At 36.5% G+C, this 27,812-nt stretch overlaps 2 protein-coding genes across 4 annotated transcripts; one reads left to right on the top strand and one right to left on the bottom strand.

Annotated features, from left to right (window-relative positions):
• Positions 1–1,162: 1,162 nt before the first annotated feature.
• LOC103721194 (CRS2-associated factor 1, mitochondrial) lies at positions 1,163–7,513 on the bottom strand. Of its 2 annotated transcripts, none has more exons than XM_008811292.3 (5): positions 6,659–7,507; positions 5,162–5,289; positions 3,051–3,276; positions 2,838–2,965; positions 1,163–1,838 (listed from the first exon to the last, which is right to left on the bottom strand). In XM_008811292.3, the coding sequence occupies exons 1-5, from the start codon at positions 7,224–7,226 to the stop codon at positions 1,581–1,583; spliced, it is 1,308 nt and encodes a 435-aa protein (XP_008809514.2). In that variant the 5' UTR covers positions 7,227–7,507; the 3' UTR covers positions 1,163–1,580. The 2 variants fall into 2 exon arrangements, with proteins under 2 accessions (XP_008809514.2, XP_026665860.2); XM_026810059.2 differs by having other exon boundaries at positions 1,708–1,838; positions 2,822–2,965; positions 6,659–7,513.
• Positions 7,514–9,046: 1,533 nt separating this feature from the next.
• On the top strand, positions 9,047–25,921 carry LOC103721193 (protein ACTIVITY OF BC1 COMPLEX KINASE 8, chloroplastic). Of its 2 annotated transcripts, none has more exons than XM_008811289.4 (21): positions 9,047–9,661; positions 10,648–10,783; positions 12,321–12,487; positions 12,838–12,958; positions 13,115–13,215; positions 15,823–15,921; positions 16,393–16,503; positions 16,622–16,701; positions 16,848–16,917; positions 17,495–17,568; positions 17,686–17,755; positions 20,846–20,934; positions 21,013–21,137; positions 21,327–21,407; positions 21,492–21,552; positions 21,677–21,731; positions 21,826–21,924; positions 22,024–22,113; positions 24,416–24,475; positions 24,582–24,731; positions 25,221–25,921. In XM_008811289.4, exons 1-20 carry the CDS (start codon positions 9,182–9,184, stop codon positions 24,696–24,698), a joined length of 2,286 nt encoding a protein of 761 aa, XP_008809511.2. In that variant the 5' UTR covers positions 9,047–9,181; the 3' UTR covers positions 24,699–24,731; positions 25,221–25,921. The 2 variants fall into 2 exon arrangements, with proteins under 2 accessions (XP_008809511.2, XP_008809510.2); XM_008811288.4 differs by having other exon boundaries at positions 25,218–25,921.
• Positions 25,922–27,812: the final 1,891 nt, after the last annotated feature.

The following is a 27,812-nucleotide window of genomic DNA, read 5'->3' as shown; positions in this document are numbered from 1 at the left end:
GGTCAGGATTTGGGAGGTAAATAGTATTGAGAAGGGATTATACCTTAAAAACAAAACACATTTTATTATATAAAAATATTATATAGTTCTTTGTAAAAGAAATATATTGCTTTATATAAAAATTTTTGAGATCACGGTCATGGCACCACGGTTCGCTAGTAGGCATGCCATATTCCTAACATAATAGAGACGCAGAGGAATGACAAATGTCTTATTATGCTGGCTTTATATAATTTTAATAATGTCCTTTGTAGCCAACTACCCCGGAGATGATCTTTGGGTGGAAGAGGCGGAGTGGCCTCGCGCTCTCCATGATGTACTGTTTTTTAACTTTTTTGGCTGTATCCGTACACGTTATGTATGATATATCCGTCTCAAGAAAAAAAACAAAAGTGATCGAGTGAAATTAAGGACATCTTATGTTCAAAGTATATGTTGCATTCTCAATTTCTGTATAAATGGATTCCAATGGTGATGCTAGTTATGAATGGTCTACTACGAGAATTGACTGGCTTCGAAAGACAAACAAATATGTGGAACTCCCTTCACAGTCAATTTTCATAATTACAATTACTTTTAGATTAGGAATTATTAATGCCTTGTTTTTAATGCATATGTGTGATGCATATGATTCATCCAGAAATAATTGTTGTTCAATAAAAGCAATATAAATATCTGGGGTAACAGAGGTGATTGATTTGGATTATTGGATGGATGCCAGTGAATGCATGATTTGGTGAAATAATTAAGATTATCTATAAAAATTCATAAATATATTCCTATTCTTGATTGATGTATTTTTTTTTTTGGATGAAACAAAAATGAGCAAGCCAAATCCTTAAAAGAAACAATTTTCTAAATTTTGCAGATTGTCAAGACCAGACAAGCACCGATCATTCCATTCCCCTTTTTGGGGTTTCCAATCAGCAAGGTGGCGCGCACACAACTTTTCTCAAGGAATAAAAAAGAAAAAAAGGAAAAGAAAGACAAAAGATCTTCCAGAACACCACTTCCCAAATCTCTTTGTATAATCTGCCATCAGATTTTCATCAAAAAAAAAAAAAATCTGCCATGAGATCTACTCGTTGGCCCACACAAGCACTTGAACCTTCATCCTTGCCTCATTTGACAACCAATTTTGTCCAATATTCCCCTCTTCATGGATATGACAAACCCTTATTTGTTCAAATTATGTCATTGAATTGAACAAAGAAGTTGAAAAAACTGGCAACAGAAATTACTGTCAAATTGTTTAAGTTCAGTATCGTCCTAACTACAAATATACACATGGAACTGAACAAAGCTTTGATGGCTGAGCTGCACCATGCATCATGAAATGTTTCTGAAACATTTAAAATCCTCAGTTTCTGAAGTGACTTTCGGTCACATTCATCAGAGTCAGAACCATTGAGTGATGACATTCACTTGACAGGATCCAGACTCAAACACCATGGTCTCTCTCATATTCGCCCAGATGATTTCAGTGATGGCAGTCATCCTGGAAAATACGAGCAGCAACAGGACCACACCAAGTGGCATCAGAAAGTTCAGATATCCTGTTTACCCAATTGGTGCCGGAACTACACTACCGAAACAACTGATTCATCATCTAAACTTTGATCAGTAGCATAGCTGTCTGAGCTTCGATCAGGAATACAGCCATCTGCGCTTTGACCAGGAATACCATTGTTGCTCTTGTCTGCGCCCAAACCTGATTCATTAACCAGAGAGAAAGATTTTTCTTCTGCGTTACAGTGGGCACCACTATTGTAGTTCTTTCCCCTCCAAACCACAATTTGCTCCTTCTCGAAAGTGACAAGAACACAAGGAACCAAGTCCTACATCCGAATATGGATGAATGTCAGTCAAAAAATCTTAAAACATTATCAGACACTAGAAGAGATGTCATAAATATAACAACAAAATATAAGTTCACACCCATGTTAAGCAGCTAGCTCATAATCAAGTAGACTATATCAAGTAGACTATATTCCTATCAATCATCCCTTGATCACTATCCAACCATCAGCCTCAAGCAAGAAATCTCTCCACTAATCATCTAGTCTGATCCCTCAACCACATTTGATCATCTGAAAGAAGCAGCCACTTTTAGTCTCCCATCTCTTACATGCAAATGAATGTTTAGTGGAGAAGCAGGGAACTACAAGAACGAATCTAACAGTCCTATTAGATCCTTAAAGATCAATGATCCATGATGCATCATGTAGCTGCTTCATAGCCAATATGTTTATGAATCAAAAATTGCCGAAAAACAGAGATTTTATTTCATAGAATGCTGATATTGTTATTTATACATTATCATCATTGCTAAAGAACACTAGCCATGCTATGAAGGCAACATATATAGCAAGCAAATAAAATAAGTCCATCTAAAATATCAAATGCAACATAAACAAAACCTATAACCAAAAAGAACAAACAGTTGATGGTAAAGCACTATATAGACAGCTAACCTAAGAATAACTGCCTCCTAGTATTGACCATAATCACCGATTAGCATGTATACATATGATCTATCCAAGGAAGACTGAAGTCTTCTTTGACTATTACAAGGGTCAATCTCCATAGAAACGTTACATAAATGTTTTTTAGAAGATGAACAAACAGCTCGCATATGAGAGCTATTGCACATGCTTATCTAGATATGAATTTCTGCAGAAAAAAATCTAGACATGAAGGAAGATATAGAAGGCCACGAGTGAGGTATTAATCAATAAACTCTTTCAAAGACAATATTGGATGAACAGATTGAAATCTTAACCAAGCTTTATTTACTTCCTGTAGAGGAAAGTTGGATTACCACATTATATTCTTACCCTAAGCTTAACCCCTATTTTCTTGTAGTCACTTTTGTTCAGGCCTTTGCAGTCTATACGAACTAGCTCATCAGTCAGAAAAGCATCTCGGACCATCGGTACAAGGCTAGCATAATAACCATTTTTAGCTGCAAAAATTGCAACAAATGATAAACCATACATATGGTTGAAATGCTAAAAATAATACTTTCAGAAGAAGCATTACAGCATTACCAAGCTTTGTCAAGACAGGAACAGCAAGGCCTCTTTTCCTCATTTCCTTTGTTTCCTCAATGGTTAGTCCATCAATCACTGTTTTAATCAACCTTGGATAAATTGGTTCATGAGGTTTCCACAACATTAATGGTACTGCAGGCTTTTTCTTGGGATTATAGTGTCTTCCCCTGTACAACATGATCTGACCACCATGCCTGTGGATGATCAAACCACCAGTCTTCTCCTGAAAATATTTGCATCAATTATCTCCAATGATTTAGAGGAAATAGTAGTTGGATAGCAAAGTTAATTCAGTGAAACAATAATGAAAAATCACAGGTATCGACTGGAAGAGGGAGAGAATTTGTTGTTCATGAATTGCAGATTGCATGCTTGGATTGATATTGCATGAATCCACAGAATGCCATAAACAGAAGCTAGCTCAATGTCGGCCATGAGCCTCACACTAGCTCCATAGCAACTTGGAAAGGCGGGTGGGGCCAATTTGGCCCTTCAAGGCATAAGGAAAAGCTGAAACAATCATAAAATTAACCGCCACCCCCATCAGTTTGAGGCCCTCAGTGCATTAAATAACGAAAAAGGAAAAAAAAACAAATGTAAGGAAAATTGAAGACCTGGTCCCAATTCCAACCCAAGTAAGTTACAGTCCAATAGCAAACCTGAAAGAATAATTGAAATAACAGAAAGCACAGGAAAATAAAAGGATAGTGATAGGAAAAAGAGGTTGCTGAGATAACCCATTTATGTCAAGCATGACAATTATGATTGCCTCCTAGAAAAGGGAAACAGCCAATGAAACAGGCGAAACCAATAAATAGAAAATTTAAATTAAAAACAATGGGGATTTGTATATTGATATAAATATTTTGATCATATCTTTATTTAGCATGAAAAATGCAGCGTGTAAATCCAATTTCCTGTGGCATCACATTAGACTCTGAACAGCATACTAAATCCAATTTCCTTCCCAGATCCATTAAAAATTCATTACAATATTCGCTCTAAAAAATCATTAAAATACAAAGGATGGTATCAGATATAACTTCCATAAGATCTTCCTCTCTTTTTTTTAAGAAAGTTAAAGCTTTCTTGCTTTTTAGAAACTAAAACATTTAACAATTCAAAAGGAAAACAATGTAGGAAAAATTGAATATCTTATTTGGAAAGATCTGCTTGCATTTTGCAACTATAGAAACAAGTCCTCTACATTTAAATAAAAAACTTGCAAACAATTTTGTGTCCACCATTTCTGCATAAATCATCTCATTCTGAAAATGATAATAAAGTCACTGAGTTTAGGGTTAAGAACATTCTTGAGCTGCTTCAACAATGTAACATAGAATTAGGTCACTTATAACACACTAAGATCAGTTTTAATATGGGCCCATTGATTATCAAACTCTATGAAACATCTAAAGCTTTTGCCCTCAAACTAGTTCTTGGTTTTATAACTTATAAAAACAACAAGAAGTAAACATAAACTCATTTAGAAAAAGATTCTTCTAATTTTACATATTTAATCATAAAACTGTTACAAAACTTACTCTAGTATTATGTTAGGGGAACTATGTTTTCACTTGTTATTCTGTCCTAATTAATTCATGAACATACTTAAAAACCAGCTTATAAGATGCTAAAAAACACAATTTACACTGCCATGTGCAGAAGTAGGTTAATGAACAGGAATTCAACAAGGGGTAACTTAAGACTACTTCCATTTTAATATGGCCTACATAATATGTTGCATATCTGCATTATCACTTTATCCAAAAAAGTAGGGGAAAAGCCACCTGTAGATCAAAAATCATGAAAAGATGTTTTACATGACAATGTTCTAAGTGAGAAACTAACTTTTAAAGTAAAGCTAAAATAGATTAGTAACAGATCTCCCCATAATCATGGATATACTATTCAATATTTATCAGAAATTTTGGTATGGGTGTTTAAGAAAGGTTGGCATGAAACTCTAATATGATTAATAATTTCAATTGCAATGACATGGTAAGAAACCTCATCACTCAGATCCTTGCTCTATGTAATTCCCTTAGAATGACTAAAAAGGAAAGAACTTAGCAGTAAACTATACATGTCTAGGAAAAGAGATATACCTCAAGCTGTGTGCAAACATTCTGCATATCAATAGTAGGCACGCCAAGACACTTTATTCTAACAGCCTCAGAATGCTTCCAATTATTGTGAATATCATTCAACATGTTATGGGTAAGGCCATCTCTCCCTATTTATTAAAAAAATAGCATAGTCAAGTACAAACATGTTGTAAAAATAGACATAAAAAGCATCCAAACAAATAAGAAAAGCATGTACCATGCACCATTCAGGATTGGAAAGAACTAACTATCAGTAAGCAAGTAAGATAGACCTGGACTCATGCTAACTCAACTTGATTCAGTTCAATATATTCTAAATCTGGATCCATGAGTCAGATATCTGCCCCTCACTAAGACTCGAACCTCCATCATAGGCACTCAGTTTAAATTGAACTAGCCCCAATTCAACATGATATGGCTGAAGGGAAAAAATATAAAAAATCGAGGCCTAGCCCCTAAGTATCAACAAGACAAGCATCAAAAAATGCAGTAACCTGACACAACCCATCAAATAAATAGTATCCGGAAGTGAATCCAAACGTTGGCCTAGTTCCCTCAGTTAAATTTGACTTGGACCTAGATTGAAGCCTACCCACTAGCACCCATGCTCGCTAAAACAGAAGGCCATGACTTTGGATAGATTCGGAAGCATGATGCATCGGCCAATATTGGGTCAATTGGTGCTCTTTGCATGCATATATGGTCACAACATATATAGCATGGTTCGCCATACCAGCCTGGATCGGACGGTCCGGGGCGTATCATATCATATCAGTATCTAGCATGCGAGGCGTACCGAACAAAAAAACTCCGTACTGTACCGTACCAACACACTACTAGTGTGGCACCGGTACGGAGTCCGGTACTGAGATGACGAATCTTGATATATAGTATTGCTTCAAAGTTCATATTAGTCTTCCCTTATGTGAAGTTTTTCAATATTCAAACAATTCACCATATAACATATAAACTAAAAAAATTATATATGTACATGCAACAATTATCATTTTCCATGGTCTCGTCTTTGTATCATCTGTCAAATCATTATCCTAAAATTTAGTTAAGTCGGCTGTTAAGCTGCCAGAATGCTGCTACAAGTTGCTGCTCTGGTGATGATAGAGAGATTTTGTTCTGCTTTATGCCAGCTGATGTGCATATCTGACAATATTAACACAATTTCTTGAAAATTGAAAAGTACCTCCTAAATCATTTCATGGAACCCAATCCCGCCACTTACTTAAATCAATGTCATATGGTCTGATATTATTTGCAACTTCGTCAAGAGCATGTCTAGTGTTTACGAGTACTAAAAAAAATAAGTGCTACTATTAATATGCCCCCAAAGTGGCAAAATTTAAGTTTTGCAAGTCCACTCCTTTATTCCGATTGAGTACAGTTAGGAACATCAAAGTGATAGATTAAATTAGATATAGCTAAACTGCATCAAAAAGGGCCCTAATTTACCAAACAAATCCTCAAATGAGGAAAAAAACGTACCCAAATTAACCTGGCGCTTTGTCCGGTTCTTTTGGCATTTTTCGACCAGAAACGCCCTCTCCGCCGGGGTGAGCGGCTCCCCAAGAATCCTCTCCCTCGTCTTCCTCCACTTCTCTTCCAACTCCACGTTGCTCGGTCCCTCCTCATCCACAGACCTCACAGTAGAATCAACCGCGGGAGCGCAAACCCCGGTCCATGGCCGATCGAGGCGCCCGGGGCCGAAGGGGGAATACTTGGGCTCGCGGAGCCCGATGGGCTTCACACTGGGGTTGCTCTCCGTATAGCTGAAGCGGAAGTCGAACGGGAGGTCGGATCGGGAAGGCTTTTGGCCGGCCCGGTCGAGCGACGACGGCGGCCGGTACGGGGGTTTCTTCTTCTTCTTGGCCTGGCCTCCACCGCGGTCGACGGAGCTAGCGTTGGCGTTTTCGGGGAGGAGGGACGGCGGGGCGACGAAGCCGTAGCGGTCTCGGAGAATCGAGATGGACGGAGGGGAGGAGGAGAGGAGGCGGCGGGAGACGAGGACGGAGGCTAGGGTTCGGTTCTGGCGAGAGAACAGTTCGACGACCATGAGCGAGAGAGAGAGAGAGAGAGAGAGAGAGAGAGATTAGCTGGTTAGGGTTACCGTTCCCTTCATCTGGTTGGCTATGAATTTTGAAATGGGTTGGGTTTGGACCAACTTCTAGGCTTCGTAGGCTGATCCAAGTTGAGGCCAATGTAGCTAGTAGTGTGAATTCAAGATGGTCTTCATATTTTCTTTTCCCGGGGCATAAAAGATGGTCTTCCTTTAATCTAGCTAGAGGAACGAACATCATGCCAACCACAACCACATGTAAAAGATTCATGCTCCTTGCTAAATGATTCACATTTGACCATGTTGACAAGTACTGCTACTATGTATATTAAAGTTACAGATAATTAGATTTAATAGGAAGATATGGGCAGACAACTTGACCAAAATGCTACTGCTGGAATGTAATTGGTTGAAAACTCTAAGATGGATCTAAGTAGGCATACTGGTTGGCTGTTCCACGACATGTGCAGACTTTTGAGAGAGAGTAACTTCTTTCGAACCACTCATATTTATCGGAAGGCGAATAATGTTGTTAACTGGGCTGCCTTCTATACGGCTCATCACTTTAGAGATTTTTTCTGAAAAAAATTATATGTCTATTTTTTTTATCAGCTCTTTTTTATTCTAATTTTGTTGGTTGCACCCATATCTGCCATGTATAAGGCGCTGTTGTATAAAAAAAAAAACAAAACAAAAAACAAGGCAGCTAAACCTTTGTTCCCACTTAATTGATTAGCAATAGCAAGGGCACTGTATTTGGTGGTGGACATGCATCTTTTAAAATTGCCTGGAAAACCTTATATTTACTGGTAAAAATTTAAATCTGGATAGTTATATTTTCCGAGTTATTCAACTCTCCAATCGGTCTATGGTGATCTAACGGAGCCCGGAATTCCAGCATAAACATAAACAAGGGAGATGTGTATCGATTATAATCGAGACCGTAAATCAGGGGCAGCCTTCTACCGTACTTTGGCAAAGTTTGCTTGAGCACCCGCACGAATAAGTCCAGAGTGCGGACTCGGTTTGCTTCAGCTGCTCATACATCCAGGCAGTGCCATGGGACCCATTCCTGGAACCAAAGTATGTTACGGTACCAAATTATATTTCACTCGCATTTAGCGCACGGTGGGGGCTACGACGGAGAACTAATTCCTGCATGCACCACGTGGCTACGATCACAATCGCTTATTTCTGTAGACCTCGTTTATTAAGCGCGCAAAAACCAGCAGCCATTGTGATCGGTGGCGTGCAGGATAATTTTTCGCTGTAATCTGATGCATGATGGAGTTAAACTACCAGTTTCATGTTCCACGTGGCACGAAAGCTGCGAAGAAAAGTACTTTTGGTCGTTAATTTGGGCCTCGAAGCATTTTCCGTGCATCACTTCTCCCCGGAGGGCCGGCGTTTTCGGGATGGCCTTCTGTAAACGTGGTCCTGCAGCGGGACGCGGAACGATTGGCTCCAATTTTGTCCGCGTCATTGACGACAATATTACGCGGCCCAATCCGGAAAGCCGGTCTCAATCCAACGTGGAATTAAAGAATTGGTGTAATTCGAGGGGAATCGATGTTATTCGCAGAAGCTGGACCATTCATCGATCGCCACATCGAGGATAGTATATTTGGTGACTGGTTTGGGTGGCGTACCTTTTTGTCCACCCCGACGAACAGCCTCCGAACTTGTGGCCACGGCGGCGGCGTACGACATCGAACCTGAGGAGCCAATGGGAAGCACGATGCCGAGAAACTCTCATCCCTCCGCTGCGCCACGTGGCAGAAACCCAACCACTTCTCTCCTCCCCGACCTTGTACTTCCCCTCCCGTTTTCCCCCTACTCTCTCGCTCCTCCACCCCACTCCACCGCCATGAAATCCAATCTATAGGGTTTTTGATCCAAGAACCGATCGAAACCCTAGCCGGATCCCCGCCACACCGTATAAAACCCTAGCAATGGCGCTCTCTCTCGCCACCTCTCCTCCCGCCTTCCAAGAGCTCCTCTTTCTCCGGCCGGATTCCGGCCGGAGGCTCCATGCTCCGCTTCTCAGGTATCAGTTCCAGAGTCGCCTTCGCCACCTGGCGCCGTCATGGATAGTTCTCCGATCGGTCTCTGAGGAGAGGGTTGCGGTTACTGAGGTCTCGGGGAAGGAGAAGGGAGAGGATTCAGTGGGGAAGGAGTTGGATGGGTATAGCTGCAATGGGAATGGAGGTGGGTTCGGGTATGAGGTTGTGTCTGCGAGTACGAATGGGAGTTTGGATGCGTATTTGGAGGGGAATGGAGCGAGTAATGGGAGCTTGGTGAAGTATGTTGGTGGGAATGGAACCATCGGGGAGGTGGTGGATGAGGTTTCGGCGGAGAAGAGCAGGAAGAAGAGGGTTGAAGAGATTGGGAAGGAGGAAGCTTGGTTTAAGAAGGCCGGACAGGAAGCCCAGGTAGACTCTTTTGTTAGTACTTACTCTTTACATAAACTTTATAGCTTCATCAAGAAGAAACAAAATGGTGAACTAGTATTTGATTTACCTGAAAAAAATGTTCATCATCATGTTCTGCTACCCGTGATTGGAACTTTTTTCGGAAAAAATCTACTATTGAGCGCATTTTCCTCAAAAAAAGCACATGGTGTCAAATTTTGGTTGATTAAAGATCTAAACCTGCTGATAGCTTTTACCTTCCATTAACTTCAAAAATTGGGGCTCTATGGCTGCTATCAAATTGGATGCGTTACTGCATGATACTCCGAGTTCCAAATCTTTTATATTGATCATGAGGGTCATATATATATATACCGGCTTGTATCTTTTGCGCAAAAGAAGGATTCACTTTTCTCCGGGCCAAACCACCATTGGATAACCCAGCGCACAGATCTCAAAGAGCTCTGAACTCGATTCATCCAAAGGTGGATTCGCATGAAGGAAGGTGTATATACATATTAAGAATCCTTCTTAAGTTTGCTTTGAAGACATGAGAAAGATTTGCTGTTGCATAATCATTTCCGCTTTCTGCTATCCCTGACCTCTTTTTTCTTATTTTATCATTTGAGCATGGAAAGTAATAATCTTGGATTTCACTTATCACCTCATATGTCTGAGCCTGAAGAAGCTAGAACTTTGAAACTGTTTGTAACTATCTCATAAAAAATAGAAAAAAAAAAAAACTAATATTGCAATCGTGATTTGAAGTCTCATGTAAAGGAAAAAAATACGAGTAAGAAGGCCTTTTCAGCTCTATCTCTGATCACCTACAACATAGCATGACTTTATTGCACAGTTCTGTTTTTCTTTGTTTGTTCATCTCATATTAGACCTCGTAGGATTCTTGTTGATATCTGTCATCATAGTTCACCAATTTAAAAATGAGTTCAAGCTACTTCCTTTTTTCTCACCTCTTTAAATACAGTTACTTTTGTTGTCTTTTGCAGGTGTCTGTTGCACCTGGTGGACGGTGGAACAGATTCAAAACATATTCTACAATCCAAAGAACTTTGGAAATTTGGGGGTTTGTTTTCACATTTCTTTTTAAGGCTTGGCTTGACAATCAGAAATTCTCTTACCGAGGTAGGTTTCTTAAGTCATAGTTGAAAAGCTGTACCATAAAATTTCAGGATAAATTCTTTTGATATGGCAAAGATCTTATGCCTTGATGCTGGAATGGAAATTGTAATTCATGCTACTGTCTGACCCTTTGAGCATTCATGCATTTATTAGCATTAGTTGTCTGATGTAGGTGTGGGATTAGAAGCAAATGTAAGAGCAGGTGCCAGGCAACTGGTAAAGAACGTACACAAAGTGTGATCACAAAGTAAAATAGATCACAAAGCACAGCTTTTTGTGCCCCTTCCCTTCTCCCTATTCCTTTGCTTTAAAGTTAACCTATGACTGAAAACATGTGAGACGAGGAAGAGTATTACACTTATTATGTTAAGATGATCTAGATAGAGTCATGTTGACAATGGTAAGTGGTATAGACAAAAGAAGCTAGGAATCATGTACAAGTGTTAAACAGGTGCAGCTTTGAACACGGAATGCATCTCAACTAACAATCTGATTTTAGATTATTGAACCGTGATGAAACAAATAATTGGCGTGAAGTTTAGTCTTACATAACGAGATTAGTATGATGTGGCTCACCATAGTTTACTAATGGATAGCATGTGAACTTGTTATTAGGGATTTAACCACAGAATGAGAAAGTTCATTGACAAGGATGTTCAGGGAAGAGAACTTAAGATGGTATGTGCATAGGCTTCTGAGCTGATAGTATTTTCCACCCATTCTATAGGACATACTGTATTCAAAGTGCTCATACAAACCTTGGATATATGTGACATGCTTCTTGTTATTTTATATGGTATGCAGCACTAAAAACAATGACTTAGAGGAAGACATGCTCACACGTTTCTAAGATCTGTGAGATGCCATAACCATAACCGTGAAGCCTTGCTCCAATTATTTGGGGCTGCTTTGTAAATCCTTATCTGCAAGCATGCATGTTTTGGGTCTACCACTAATGTTAGATCTGCAAGGTAGCAAGAGGAAAAGTACAGCAGAAACATGAAGTAGTAGACTGTACTAGGGTCCAGTGCTGCAATGGCCTTTGCGATCTTGATATTACAAATATTAATATCATAAGAATGGGGGAGAACTGCTCTTGTAATCAGATTCATTTTAATAAGATGCATAGACAAAATCATAACCACAAGCTCTCTTTCAAGTAGGACAAGAAATATTTGCAAAATGAACTATATGAGTATTGCAGAAAATGTAATATCTGACAGTGATAATAAAATTATTATAGAAAGTGAAGTTCGTTAGATATGTACTTGAATATTTTTTTGCCATTAGATGGTGAAGGACATGTATGTTCTGTAGGCTCAGTTATTTTTAGAATGCTTCGCAATTTAAGATAAAATGACCATTTTTTTTTCAACTCTTCTATGTAAAATAGTTAAAATTATTCCATAATGAACTAATGTTTTTATACTTATATGATTTTTGATTATTTATGATAATATGATAATGTGAACTATCATGATCTTAAACAATGCAATTTAATTGCTGCGTATGTCTAAATATACAAGTTTTCAATGTGCAGGAGGAATGACAGAGGCAAAAAAAGTTATAAGGCGGAAAGCCCTTGCTAAGTGGTTAAAGGAAAGTATTTTAAGATTAGGCCCCACATTTATTAAAATAGGGCAGCAATTTTCTACAAGGGTGGACATTTTGGCACAGGAATATGTGGACCAATTGTCTGAGCTTCAGGTCAATATTTTAAATGACCATTCTCTTTGTGCACATTTTACACCATAACATGGTTTTGCATGATCTGCTTCTGACACATCAAATATATACTCTTATGTTATTAACTTTCCATATGCATCACTGTATATTAACCTTATCTTCAACTTATTCTGGCCTATTTATCATATTATGTAAAAATAAGAAAAATATAATCTCCAATAGAATGACAAAAAACGTCACTATAAGTTGTAGAAAAATATAATCTACAATAGAGTGTTGAAGAATAGGTGAACTTAGAACAATTTGTTGAATAAAAAATATCTGTATCAATGCTCAATACTAATTATTTATACACGCACACAATTCTGCAGGATCAAGTTCCTCCTTTCCCCTCGGAAACTGCTGTGTCAATAATTGAAGAAGAACTTGGAGCATCTTTGGACGATATTTTTGACCGTTTCGATTATGAACCTATGGCTGCTGCAAGCCTTGGTAATATCATGAGTAGTTTTTAGATAACAGAGTGAAGAAGCATGAGGCTTTGAAATAAAAAACTTTTCATTTTGTTAAAAAAATATTATTTTTACATATTTATATAGGTCATACAAAAATATTGAGCAATAATCATAATGTATTTCTTTCTGGCAGGCCAGGTGCATCGTGCAAGCTTAAAGGGGAAGCAAGTTGTGATTAAAGTACAAAGACCTAGTCTAAAGGAACTTTTTGATATTGATCTGAAGAATCTACGGGTTAGTAATCTAAGTAGTGCAAAATGTGTATTTTCTCCCTGATATACTCTTTTGTTCATATTTCACTACCGTAGGAATCAGCCCTCCCTAATTGAAGTTTATGTTAAATTGCATATCACAAAAGCCATGTCCTTCATAGCTGTATCTTTTAAGTCATTTCTTATTGGTTTCCTCTCTTCTATTAAACTATACATAAACCAAGTTATAAGGTGTGGCATATCTGCTCATATTAGTTGTGCTGGACTGAATAAACATGCTGTTCTGGTCCTTGGCACTCAATGTCACATAAAGGTACAAAACTTTGTTGATGGATACTCTGAATATCTTAGAAATATTTTGTCCTTTTTAAATCCCGACCATGTTAGGTATCTTTAAAACATTGAATAGGATTCATTCTTATAACTTAGATGCTCATTTCATTAAAATATAATTGCTTGCATTTTACATGCCTTAATCTTGCATGTAGTATGAGCTTATTTTTTCAACATAGTGTAATTCTTTAATAATGTGGTGTGTACAACAAGAGTTATTTTGTTAATTTTCCAATCCTCGGGAGGTTTTTAGAAGTCCCATTGTGTGCAGTGTTTCTATTTTTATTGAGTTGACACAATTGAGTTCTTAAAATGCATCCTTCGTCAATATTAATCCTAAGGGTCTTTTTGGGAGAAAACCTCGTGGATCCGGTGGGATTGGCTGGGGAACAAGAGTGGGAGAAGAAGAGATGGTGCCCAAGAGAGCCATTGTGGGTCACGGTGCTTGTTCCCTACAGGATAAATAGAAAAATACCTCGAGAGTTGTTTTTAAGCCCATGTGGATTGGGCCCTACGACCCCATGACAGCTCTTTTGGATGCCATCTCTTCTTCTCTGGCTCCTCTTCCCCAGCTGATACCTCCAAATCGGGTAGGTTTCTCCCAAACAGGCCCTAAGTTGGAAGTGGTAATACCAGGACAGGCAGGTATTTATATAACTGATGGCAATGTACAAGTGACTATCATAGTGGAGACTTGAGATTGCAAGGACAGAGGACATAATGATGGAGGTTCTAAGGTGTATAGAAGGATTGAACAATGGAGGGAAGACCTAACATTAATGTGGATAAAAATATGATTTATTTTTTCCAATTGTTTCTCACATATAAGAGCACGATTGAAATGAGAATGTGGATGATTACTTGGAGTGATAGAGTAAAATATGAAAATAGTATTGCTAGCTTATGATTTGCCTGGAAAAAAAATGAAGTTTAGTACAATGGGGGTGGTGGTTGGGTGTCATAGTGGTTACCGGGTCCTGTTAGTAAGGTGGACTGAAGATTTTGCAGGAGGGCCATAAAAGTGGAGACCTATGGTACCCTGGACAGTGTTTAACATACACTTTATAGTAAGAAGCTCAAAACATGTTTTGATTTGATTTCGCTTTTCAATTGGAAGATACATTTGTTAATAAATCCAATATATGTTGAGATCAAAAGTCACGCAAGACATAAATTTTTGGTTTTGAGCTTTATCTTAATAGTTATTACCCAAGGAACTTGTCATTTTCTAGATCCACTGTGAATTTATTGTGTAGGTCGGACTAGTTGAGATTGGCTTGATGCATATATGTTGTTTTTGAGTATTCATACATATCACACAACTTTATTCTATTTGAATAGAAAATGCATACACATTCTGTGCAAAATTTTGATGACTACAATCTAGTAATAGATCCCAGGAGTTATGACTTGGTTTTCACATGGTTTGAGGTGCCGGCCCTGTACTAGTCTATGCTGGCTGGTAATACCGTGTCATGCTAGAACCATCACTGGACACTTCTTTGTATTTTTTTTCTCAGTTTCCTTGCCATGCTAGCCACTGGCTGACATACCTGGTGCAAGTGACACTTAAATTCTTGTTTTTTTAGCTTGTAAAACATGAGTTATAACTTTTCTAGGACTTCATGATCATGAACAATTATGAGGTTTTACCAGCTCTTTTTTTATCCTCTTAAAAGTTCAGATATTTTATTACATACCCATAGGAAAGAAAATTATCTTTTTTATTGATATGTTGTTATACTATTGTGGTTGTGCTAAACTTCAATGCCTAAATCATATTTATTAAGAGAGTTGAATTGACAGTGTCTAATGCTTTTCCAATCACATGGCAGCTTATTTCTACAGGCCATGGGCATGGCTCTCAATGTCTGATAAATTATAGATGTCAGAAACTGAAAGCATGGATATGTTGAGAATCTATTTAATTGTTGCCATGTTTTTGGCATTTTACTAAATATAATGGACTTTCTTTATTGCATGTATGCCATCCACAAATTATCATATTTTTTGGTGGATAGATCGCAGGCAATCTAATGCTTGTGGACTAGATATGTGTTTTTTGTTGGCATTGAATTTAAACGTCATGCTTGATATGACAAGCAAAGTACACTCATGTAAAATAAAATGAAGCTTTAATCAATTAATAGCAATTCCTGTCTAAATTCTATAATAAGGAATCAGAAGTTTATGCATTCATTAGTGGACCGTGGCTATAAATAAAATCAGATGTTTTTAGGCTATCCAGCTGCAACTAGCTTTCTTGTTCAATATGTAATAAATGTGGCCGTTCCAGGTAATAGCCGAATACCTTCAGAAGGTGGATCCAAAGTCAGATGGAGCAAAGAGAGACTGGGTTGCTATCTATGATGAGTGTGCCAGTGTGCTATATCAGGTTACTTTTCTCCTTGTCTTTGTCATTGTAATGGCTCATAACCTTTATTTGCTGACTACAGCTAAAATATATGTGCCACTTGTGCAAATCATTCCCTTTAATTATTAGACTGTTCAGCTTGATCACCTTAACTGAGACTTTAGACATTCAAAAAGCTATATATAGATTAATTATCTATCTGTAAATTAATATTTGACATTTTGACTGAGGTTTTAGTTCATGTAGAACTCAATTCACATTACCAGATCAGTTGCATATATTCTGAGACTAGTTCTACCCACAAAAGTAATTGAATTTTCTATGCTGGTGCATGTTGGCATACGTGTGATTTCTGGATTTAGCCTTTATGCTTTCTTCATTGGAGCCTGTAAAGTACTAAAATTATCTCTTTTACATGCCTCTTAGACTTGTTTTCAAATATTGGATGCTATATCAGCATTTTATATATCTTACTCTGATGGCTGTTTTCAGGAGATAGACTATACCAAAGAAGCAGCTAATGCAGAAAGGTTCGCCGAGAACTTTAAAGATATGGAATATGTTAAGGTGCCAAATGTATACTGGGAGTATACCACACCGCAGGTTCTTCTCTTCAGACCTTTTAGTATTCATAAGGAGACACAGTACCAACTAAACAAAAAAAAAAAAAAGAGGCCATCCACTCCATATGTTAGTTGAACAGTTTTTAACTTCATTGCAGGTACTGACAATGGAATATGTTCCAGGAATTAAAATAAACAGGATAAAACAATTAGATCAGTTGGGTGTTGATCGACAAAGGTACTAGGCACAGGATACATTTATTCCAATTGGATATATAGAGGGATAATGTAGCACCCAGCATTATTTGGGTATTAGTGTCCAATATGATTGTGATTTGCTTCCCATAAGGAGTTGAAGTTGATCTTGGCATCCTTTCTTTGCAGGTTGGGCCGATATGCTGTTGAGTCTTATCTGGAACAGATTTTATCTCATGGATTTTTCCATGCTGACCCGGTGAGTAGTTTGCATTTTGTAGATTCATCGTAATTCATAATCAGTACATGTTTCTTATAGACTCCTTTATATTCAAATGAGAAGGTAATCAGATAAAAACTATTATGAAATTATGAGAAAACAAAAAGAAAAATCGATACGTAGCATTAAAAAAAACTGGATGAGCTGGAAGCTCTTTAATGCTAATTTATAAATAAATTTGTAAATGATTGGTCCTGTGTAAGGAAGTTAGCTGCTAGTACAATCATTTATTCCTACACTTTCTATGAAACTAGTTCTGGAATACATACATCATTTAATTCTGGTCTATCCATCTTCTAAGAGGATTGTTTACTTATCTATTTCATTTTGGATATGGTCTATGAATCAACAGTGAGATTTTTTGGAGAAAATTCTGCTGTATGACAGCATGTTGCATATAATTGACAAATATCTAGACATGAACTGGAAAAAAAGTTCTGCTAATTTCTGGAGCATTAAGGGAAAAAAGAAAAAGTTGGGATGGCAGATCAATATTTTCTTATTTAATTTTGAGCAACCGACTAAATTGTTCAGCAAATATGTTTTGTCATTACAGCATCCTGGAAATATTGCTGTGGATGATGTCAATGGCGGAAGGCTCATCTTCTATGACTTTGGAATGATGGGAAGGTTGTTTTTGATATCCTTGTTGTGTATACATAATTTTCTAATGCTCTTTTCAAAGATGTTGAATGTTGTGATGCCTTCTGCATCTTGTAATAATTATCTGTATCAACAATTTTGCAGTATAAGTCCCAATATCAGGGAAGGATTGCTTGAAACATTCTATGGAGTTTATGAGAAAGACCCAGACAAGGTTAGTTTCCTTGAACCTTGTATAGAATACATATATAATATATAATGAATTTCACCAATATTTTATAACCTCATGCTACAGATACGAAAAATGAAAAAAAATGCTGGAGCTTTTGCTTTCACAATTGCAATCTGAAAAGTAAATTTCTTCTTGATACAATTAGCTTTTAGAAGCTCTGATGTTAGATCATCCTGAAGCTTTATTTGTATGAGATTATATTTTGTGTCTGGGACTCTCTCTTCTTGGTTTCAAATTGAGATTGTTTAGTCTACGTTTTCCCTACTCTTTGGATATTCCTATTACAAAATATGACAAATGGTTCCTTTGAGAAGAGTACCCCAAAATGGAGACAAGAATGTCGAATTTGGCATTCCACAATATTTCAGCAACTGATAGACGACAAAATAACTGGAAGTTAAGGTAACGAGGTGGCAGTAATCTTTAATGTGTTCCATGAACATTGGAGGGTTGAGTTAAGCAGCAGGTGAATGACATGCGCCCCATACTCAAACAGCTCTCGAGCTATTTTTCTTACCTTTTATCTCGGTATGTCTTGGCACATCTTTGTATGGGTCGGTATGCCTCAGTACAGGTCAATACGAGGTCTATACCGACATGCACACGAGTTTCATACTAGCTCCGACCTAGTATGGTATAGTACGCTCTGTACAGGGCAGTTTGGGGCATTATGGCAGCCCACGGTCATGATATATCCTCTACCTCTTTCTAATAAACTAAAGTCTTTCTAATTTTGTTTAAACCTGATTCTTAATTGATATCTTCATTATCTTTTTATTTATAATTATCCTTTATAGTTAGCATAGTAAGTTGTATTTGATCTATAAACACTGGATGTATGACTATATATAAGGCAAATAATCTATATGGTTGTACATGTGCTGGATGTCTCTTGAGATCCTAAGAGAGAAAGGCAAGCTAATGTCATTCATCACATAGCTGGATTACATATACTGCACGTTTCATTGAGAGCAAAACAATTTCATCAAAGAAGGATCATATTTCTAAACTCATTGGGTTTTAGTTCTGTGAGACTACTCCTATGGGCTCTCTTATTTACTCCTTTATCATAAAGAATATTTAACTTCTTCTAGATATGGTGGTTTGCCATAATTGTTGAATAGTACACCTTTTTTTTCTTGGTGTGCGCGCATGTGGAACCCACTGGATTAAACAATTTAGTTATGTCGACTGCCTTGCTACAGCTAAGGCAATGTTGACTTTAGAGATTATATGATTTTATAATATAGTGGCTTGCATGTTAAGAAACCCTTGAATGAAGCTAGATCAGTAGATTATCTGATTAAGAGTTTTCTGAAAGTTTATGTGCAACTAAAACAAGCTATAAAAGAGAACCGTAGGAGGGTCTGAAATCTGAGAGGCGGTGGTTTGATTTGTTAGAGATCAAAGAGCTATGATATGAAAAAGGATGTGATGATGAATAGGAAGAATGTTCTCTTCTTAGTGGTATTATTCTTGGGAGATCTTCTTCAAAAATTCTTATATATTGGTAATCTATCATTTTATTTTTGATTTCTTGGCTAAGGCAAGAACACTTCTTCTAAGGGAGATGCTTTAGTGCATCAAAGGAATAAAGGATTGTGGGGTGCTTTCTAGTTGTATTCTGTCTACGTACTGGATTCTCTTCTTGTCTTGGATTGGAGACATAACTTGATTTCATCTAAATATGTGAAAATCTTGTCCAGTATTGTGTTGTTATTATAGCTATGAAATCATTGTATCTTTTATCTTTATGCAGAGAAGTGGATGCTCATTAGTTTTTCATCAGGCCATATGTGCCAGTGCAATTCCAAGTTGAAGCAAGTTGAAATTGAATATGAGATCTCTATTTAGGGAAAGGTTTGGAATTTGGGTCGCCTATGGTTGATTGATTGAGTTATGTATGAGACCCAAGATGTAGAGTCATCTTTGAGTGTATGTAGGGAGTCTGAGGTTGAAGTTACTAATACAACAGTGACCATAGTTTGCAAAGGAATCTTAAGAAGCTTAAGAGAACCAGTGGATATTCTCATGATTGATAGGGGCATTAAGGTGGACATTAGTAAGTAGGGTGGCTGAAACTCTAAATCCTAGAATGACTGCTGATAATGCTTCAGTGCCCAAGTTACGGTGGCAGCAGTACAAAGCTTGTAGATCTCATATTCAAGATGTGAGAATGAAGCTAGTGGCTACATTGGAGTCCTTCAAGGAGATTCATGCAGGTAGAAGACTAAATTATAACTAAGTTTAGGGTTTAATATAGGATAGGTCAAATCTTTAGATAGAAATTGGAAAAATTGATGTTAAAGGAAGAAGGATACAACAATAAGAAGGTAGGAAGTTGTCTCCTCAAGGGTGTTTACTTTGGAGGTCTTCAAAGTGCCTTCTCAAGTGGATATTTTTCTGTTATTCTGTGTGATCTTTCTTAGAAGAAGGTTTTAAATACTAATCCAACCCTACCAACCTGGTATGATATGCAGGTTTACTGCAACTTCGTACCGGCTAGTGCCGTACTGTACTATACCGAGGGTACTATACTGTATAGGTACCAAACCGGTATGCAGTTTTGTACCATACCGACATTTGGTATACCTTACCATCACGTACCGTACCGTATATCGATACTATAATATTATGGTCCCGGTATAGGGTCTGGTACTGAGATGGCGAACATGGTACTAACACATGGCTGCTGTGCTGATTCCAACAGTGTAACATGTGATGATATGGGGGTTTACCATACCAATAAGATTCTGGTATAGGGGTTGATAGTGAGACTTAGAACATTAATTAGAACATTATTTCTTTAAAGAGAAGATATATCTCCAAGTGGATGTATTGTAAGGATGCTTCTAGTTTTGTTCTTGCTTCTTGGTAGACTCTTCTTGTGTATTTGGACTCTGGATGATAGTATAGATTTGGGTAAACCATTCATAAGATTGCTTTCTGGATGTACTATTTAGTACCTTGTTTCTTTGCAATTAATTGTAGTGGGTCTTTGGGGCGATACTCTTGATAATTAACTGGGATATTGAATATCCAACCTCACTCACAAACATGTCTTACACGCAGGTGCTGCAAGCAATGATTCAAATGGGTGTCCTTGTTCCTACTGGAGATATGACTGCTGTCAGAAGAACAGCACAGTTCTTTCTTAATAGGTGATTTTCCATAATCCAAGTTAAACTATATAAACTGTAATTCTAAAATCATCCTTTCTGATTGATATATGCTTGCAGCTTTGAAGAGCGTCTTGCAGCACAAAGGAAAGAGAGAGAGATGGCAACCACCGAACTTGGATTCAAGAAACCATTAAGCAGAGAGGAAAGATTAGAAAAGAAGAAGCAACGGCTAGCTGCTATAGGTAATGCATTTGATCTTCATTCATGTAACCTGGACTTTGACTCTTCTACACCCTCAATTGCTTGAACTATTTCCAAGCAATCACAAACACAACTTTAGGTTGGATATACACCAAAATTTAGACAACTTATGTGATCTGCACTTTATAATTATCAATTATTCGGTGCTCAAGTATCATCTAATTTTGCAGGAGAAGATCTTTTGGCAATTGCTGCCGATCAACCTTTCCGCTTTCCAGCCACTTTCACCTTTGTTGTTAGAGCATTTTCAGGTCTAAAATTAAGGAAACAGATTGATAATTGTGGTTCATTTTATTTTATTATCTTTTTAAAAATGGCGAATCTCTTCTATGCAGTATTGGATGGGATAGGGAAGGGACTTGACCCAAGATTTGATATTACAGAGATTGCCAAACCGTATGGTTTTATGATATTCTTAAATATCTTTTGTTAACTACAGGCCGCAAAGATTCCTCCTTTTTTTCTCTTTTACATGTGTGTCTTCTGGATCTAACTTGAATTACACTCACCATGTTTGTAGCTATGCTTTGGAATTGTTAAGATTCCAAGAAGCTGGTTTTGAAGTTGTTGTCAAGGCAAGTTTCTTGCAGTACTTTTAAATGCACTCTGGTCTGTCCTAAAGAATGACGCTGTTTCACATTTTCATTAATCAACTCTTTTGTTATGCAGGACTTCAAGAAAAGATTGGAACGACAGTCTCGTGCATTCTATAACATATTTAGACAAGCTGACAGAGTTGAAAAACTTGCAGAAATAATTCAACGTCTGGTATGATTAAAGTTAATATTGTGCAGTCACCATTTTCTAAGATTGTTTTGATGCAGCATCACTTTTGATGTCTTATGACTTGGTTGCAATATCATACAGGAGAAAGGTGATCTCAAGCTCCGGGTGCGAACTTTGGAATCTGAACGAGCATTCCAACGTGTTGCAGCTGTCCAAAAAACAATTGGAAATGTGAGTCAACCTAAAATTTCACCTTGTATATCTGAGCTTTATATTTTCTTGTTGCATTTTCATCTGTTGAATAAACAGATAATGTTTCCGTTAAAATCATATATGAGGGTGAGATGCCCTTATGAAGTCTAAGTTACCATCTCAGTGAGGTATCGAAATAAGGTCAGGAAATGTTTTATGGATCTATTGTTGGAAACTAATAGGAATCACGTATGTGAAATAAATAAAGTAAGGTCATGAATGTTGAGTTAAATGAGTGGTGTGACTTGGGAGTTTATATTGCATATTTTCAGCATAGCATGCTATAGTTATAGGAGGAAAAAAATGATGATATAAAATAAGGTTGCGGATGTGGAGTTAAACGAGCAGTATGAGTTGGAGCTTATATTTGCATACTTTCAACGGAGCATGCTGAGCTTATATTGCATACTTTCAGAGGACCATGCGATAGTTATAGGAGAAAAAGATGATGATAATGATCCTAAAACGTAATAGCTACTATTATGGAGTAAATATCCATATCAAAACTCTAAAATAGCTTTTAAAGTTGGGAAGAACGAGCTGTAGCAAGTAGAGAGAGTGATGAAACTTATTGAATGAAACAAGATCAAGCAATCATTGAGCTTTGGATGAAGGTTAAAGTTAAACATTGGGAGGGCATGCTTTCTAGGAACATGAATGATATTGGCTTTCTGAGCTAGTTGGCTTATTTTTATATAATTAAATCTAGACAAAGGAGAGGGTATATTCGAGGGCCATAATGAAGGACTTCCTATGTGCCTGAGTTCTGCAGGAGTGCCGTAGTATCAGTTACTGGGAATTCTTTGCACATGCAGCTGGTTGGTGGGATTTCAAAGCAGGTCAGTCTTCATGGCCTATTTCTAGCGTCTGCCTGGTGCAATGGCAGCTGAAGTGACCTAGAGTCCTTTCTTTCCACAAAACAGTTTTAATTTTTCCCATGATTGTAACAGGTGAAAAAAGGGGCATTTATAAAGTTAGGAATCATGAAGTTTCTTTGATAAGTTGGAAATTCAACTTGAAGTTTTCTTCGATAAATTTTCTTCTTGCAGGTCATCAGAAGAAAGTGTGCCTATATGCAAATTTTCTGTATGCAGCATTAAACAGGATAAACGTTCTGCCAGATATCCTTTTTCTTGGTGAACAGTTATCTTGAACAGTATTCTCTAATTAAAGATTCTCAGCCTGGTGGCTACCTTTGTGGCAGGCTCCTGCCAATGCTTGCTTTTGCCAGGATAGATTGGGTTCACAATTTGTGGAATATGAAGATGGGAGCCTAAGTAATCTTTCTCTGAAAGATTGTTTTACAACCCTTGACCTTCAGGGATGGCCTTACAACTGAAAATTTTATGTGAAACTCTAGGTTCCGTACAGTCAATCCTTTATTTGGAAGAGCAGTAGAGATTTACAGGGATGATCCTTGACGTGAAAAATTGAAAATTTTTTGGGAGCGCTCTTTGTTATAGAGATCTGCTCTTTGTTCAGTGGTGGACTAGATGACTGACTGCTGAGAAAGGTGGCACTGGTGTATAGGGTTAGCAGAGCACCTGGACAAGACAAAAATGTTGTATGGTCTTGTTGGACAGTTGTGAGGGTTCATGCACATATGATGAGTAGGGAAGTTAGATGGAAGAGATGTTTTTGTGTGTGTATTTGGGGGTGGGGGGGTGGGGGTGGGAGGGAGGGAGAGATCAGAATTTTGAGAGAGGTTGTAACAGAACTTAGAATGATACTGTTTGAGAGAGTACATTATAGGAATACAAGGAATTGCAAAAGAAGAAAAAGGAAAAAAAGATGGTGCTGAAAATCAGCGCTGAAAATAAATCCAGATTGTCTGCAGATGTATAATGGAAATGAAAGTAGGTTTCTTGCAGCATACTGTGAACTATGAAATGGTGGCATCAGTTCCATCAGTATGGTGATGCATCTGAAGTTAGTGTTTTGCTGTTTGGATTTCCATTCATTAGTACCATCCAAGAATCTTTACACACAAACATGAGGTCAACACGATCAATTTTAAGTCCATAAGCAATCTCTCCGGCCACTATAAATCTGGACATGAAAGAATTTTATACTGGCATCTTACTCTTTTCTGTGAAAGATGCTTCTTTTATAATTTTAAATTAGCAACTTCTTTTCCCAGCTCCTAGTCTTAAAACTATCATTGAACATGCACTATGCAATCTCGGGACTTGCACCTGAAATTTGATTTGTTGTATATCGTTCTTCTTTTTTCCTATTCAACAATTTCTTCAATCTGAAAAGTTCTCTTTATTATTGGCAGGCAATTGTTGCAGGAAGTTTAATAAACCTTGCTACAATTTTATACCTTAATTCAATTCGAGTAAGCAAATCTATCAAGAGAATAATTGCTTTTATAATGCACCAATCTTTTATATGCCCATCACCATTTTTACTTTTTCTCTGTAATAAACTCTCCATGCATGTAGGTGCCTGCTATGACTGCATACATTCTATGTGCTTTTTTTGGAATGCAAGTTCTCTTTGGTATTCTCAAGGTCAAAAGGCTGGATCAGCAGGAGAGATTGATAACAGGCACTGCTTGACATAGAGTGGTTAACTGATGCTATAGTTCTCTTGTAAGTTTTTTTTTGCTAAGGTGTAGGTTTTTTCCCATTGTCTCTATTTATACTATTATTCCATTTTCTGCTCTTCTTTTTACGTTCTTTTTCCCATTTTGTATTCTAGTTATTACCTCTTATTAAAGTGGAAATTTGAATATGCCATGTTGAAGATGTATATATTATTTCAATATTCATGAGTATAGAGATTATGCCATGGCTTTATCTCCTGTTGCTGTATGTGAAATATTAATGCTTCCATATATTTTTGGGGTCGAATCTCTATATTTTCTTGCATGATTTTGACAGAGTTAAGCAACCAATACCTTCCTTTTTAACTGCTTCCTATTTTTGAATTTTTATTTGTTGTGCTTAAAGAGGGAGGGTACTAATGAGATCCTATAATGTTTCTTTTTGGAGCAGAAATCCTACTGATTAGTCTTTAATGTTCTTCAGTTACATCTTATTGCTGATTAGCTGAACCTTTGAGCTCTTGTTCTATAGCAGCCACTATGTGCTAGGAGATGTATTAAAAAATTTCCAACCTAGCAACATCGCCATGTCTCTTTGTCATTGTTGTCGATTGGATGCTCTCAAGAAGGTGGTCATTGGACCATGGATGAATGGTTTGACACATGGGAGACTGGATGAACGGTTTGACATATGGGAGACCTCTATTTTTTCAGGACTATTTAAATTACTTGGAGAAGCTTTGGTTTGTCTAAGAGAAGTAACCTGAAAATAAATTATTCTTGAAGCTGAAGCAAGATCAGATGGAGCAGGTTACAATTCATGCATTCTCAAGTGTTGCATGAGGAATATCTGTTAATGAGTTACACGGATGTATACCAGAAGATCCTAAATCTTACGAAATTTTCTTTTAAAGTTGAACTTGCCTGTAAAATTTCTTTAATTTCCAGTTTACATGAAATCCAAAGGGTGTATCTTTGGGTGGGTTGTGGCTCAACTTTATTAAGAGTAAATGGAGCTGATGGAGGGTGACTGAGTGGAGCTGAAAAATTATTCTTGAAGCTGAAGCAAGATATGATGGAAAAGATTACAATTGATAGTGTTTTTAAATAAGCATTGTACCAGGGAATTCCTTTTAATGTGAGTTACACCATTGTAAGCCAAAAGGTGCCACATTTGATGAAACTTCGTCTTTAAAAGTTGGTCTTCTATGCCGAATCTCAAAAATTTCCAGATGACATCTAAAGGGGTTGGAATTTTATTTTTGGATGGGTGACTGAAGAAAATCTCCAAAATTCCCTGTTGCCTTTTTGACTTGAACGCCAGCAGCATTACAGTTTGTTTTCAGTCATGTGTATAATTCTAGTAACACCCTCTTCCCGGGTGAATACATCAGCTTTCAGATTTTCAACCATCAATGACATTTTTAACTAAAAGATGAGACATCTCCACTTCCATGTCTTGTATCTCCAACCTTTGGTTCTAATAAGGGTTTTGTCGGCAATGAGCTATAAAGCAGTAGCAGCCCATCCCCAGATATCTCTAACCTCTCAAGCCCTGTGAAGGCAGTATTTACAAGTAACCTGGTCCGACTGCCAATAAGCTAAGATCTCCAACCATTGATGCATTCTCTTATTGCCAGAACGATGCACTTTAGATGGCTACAGTGAATTAACTCTGTTTTCCTGCACAAAGGACTAAGATAATAGCCATAATATCTTATGCAATCATGCATGTCAAACACCAAGGCCCTGTCTGGGGGAGCTTTTGGAGGGCCAGAAAGCACTTTTTGGCCCTCCAAAAGTACTTTTAGATGAAAAACTGTGTTTGATAAATTTTTCAAAAAGCTGTTTCAGCTTTTACGGGAAGCTGAAAACAGCTTTTGGGAGGAAGCTCCAATTTGGAGCTTTTGGGAGGAAGCTGTTTCAGCTTTTTTGGAAAGCTGTATTTTTGACAAAAATGCCCATATTAAAATAACATAATTACATAGTTTGTCCCTTTATAAACCTAAAAATCTGCTGGAGCCAAGAACCCTAGCCGTCAGACTCCCTTCCATAAGAAAATGTATTTTTCTTTTCAATTTTTGTAAAAATTTTAATTCTTTTCCATACCTTCCAAAATCAATTTATTGTTTTTTTTTGTTATCATCAACCTTGCGGCCCACGCTGAGGTCCTCCTCGAGCGTGGACTATGAAGAAGAGCCCATGGACCGCGGAAAATTATTTTATGAAAAATTATGAGAAATTATTATGAAAAATTATTTTATACTAATAATTATAATATTTTATACCTTTATTTTTGTGTCATACTATAAATATAATATCATATTATATTATATCATAATACATTAATATGCTATGTTAAATAATTTAATATTATGTTATATTATGAAAAATTAATTTATACTAATAATTATAATATTTTATACCTTTATTTTTGTATTATACTATAAATATAATATAATATTATATTATATCATAATACATTAATATGTTATGTTAAATAATTTAATATTATGTTATATTATGAAAAATTAATTTATACTAATAATTATAATATTTTATAACTTTATTATTGTATTATACTATAAATATTATATTATATTACATTAAATTATAATACATTAATATGTTATTTTAAATAATTTAATATTATGTTATATTATGAAAAATTAATTTATAATAATAATTATAATATTTTATACCTTTATTATTGTATTATACTATAAATATTGTATTATATTACATTACATTATAATACATTAATATGTTATTTTAAATAATTTAATATTATGTTATATTATGAGAAATTAATTTATACTAACAATTATAATATTTTATACTTTTATTATTATATTATACTATAAATATAATATATATTACATTATATCATAATACATTAATATGTTATGTTAAATAATTTAATATTATGTCATATTACTAAATATTAATTTACTCTAATAATTATATTACTATTATGCTATATTAACTAATATTATTTTATATTACAATAATATTATACTATATCGTATATTTATGTATTAATTTATATTATGTTTTATTATGTTCTGTTGTATAATACTATGCAATGTCTTTTATGGTAATTTTGTCGTACAAAAGTACTTTCTCA

The sequence above is a fragment of the Phoenix dactylifera genome, unplaced genomic scaffold, assembly GCF_009389715.1.
Source record: "Phoenix dactylifera cultivar Barhee BC4 unplaced genomic scaffold, palm_55x_up_171113_PBpolish2nd_filt_p 000190F, whole genome shotgun sequence".
NCBI lineage: Eukaryota > Viridiplantae > Streptophyta > Magnoliopsida > Arecales > Arecaceae > Phoenix > Phoenix dactylifera.
The sequence above is the reverse complement of the archived record's forward strand: the minus strand, read 5'-3'. Positions and strand labels throughout refer to the sequence as shown.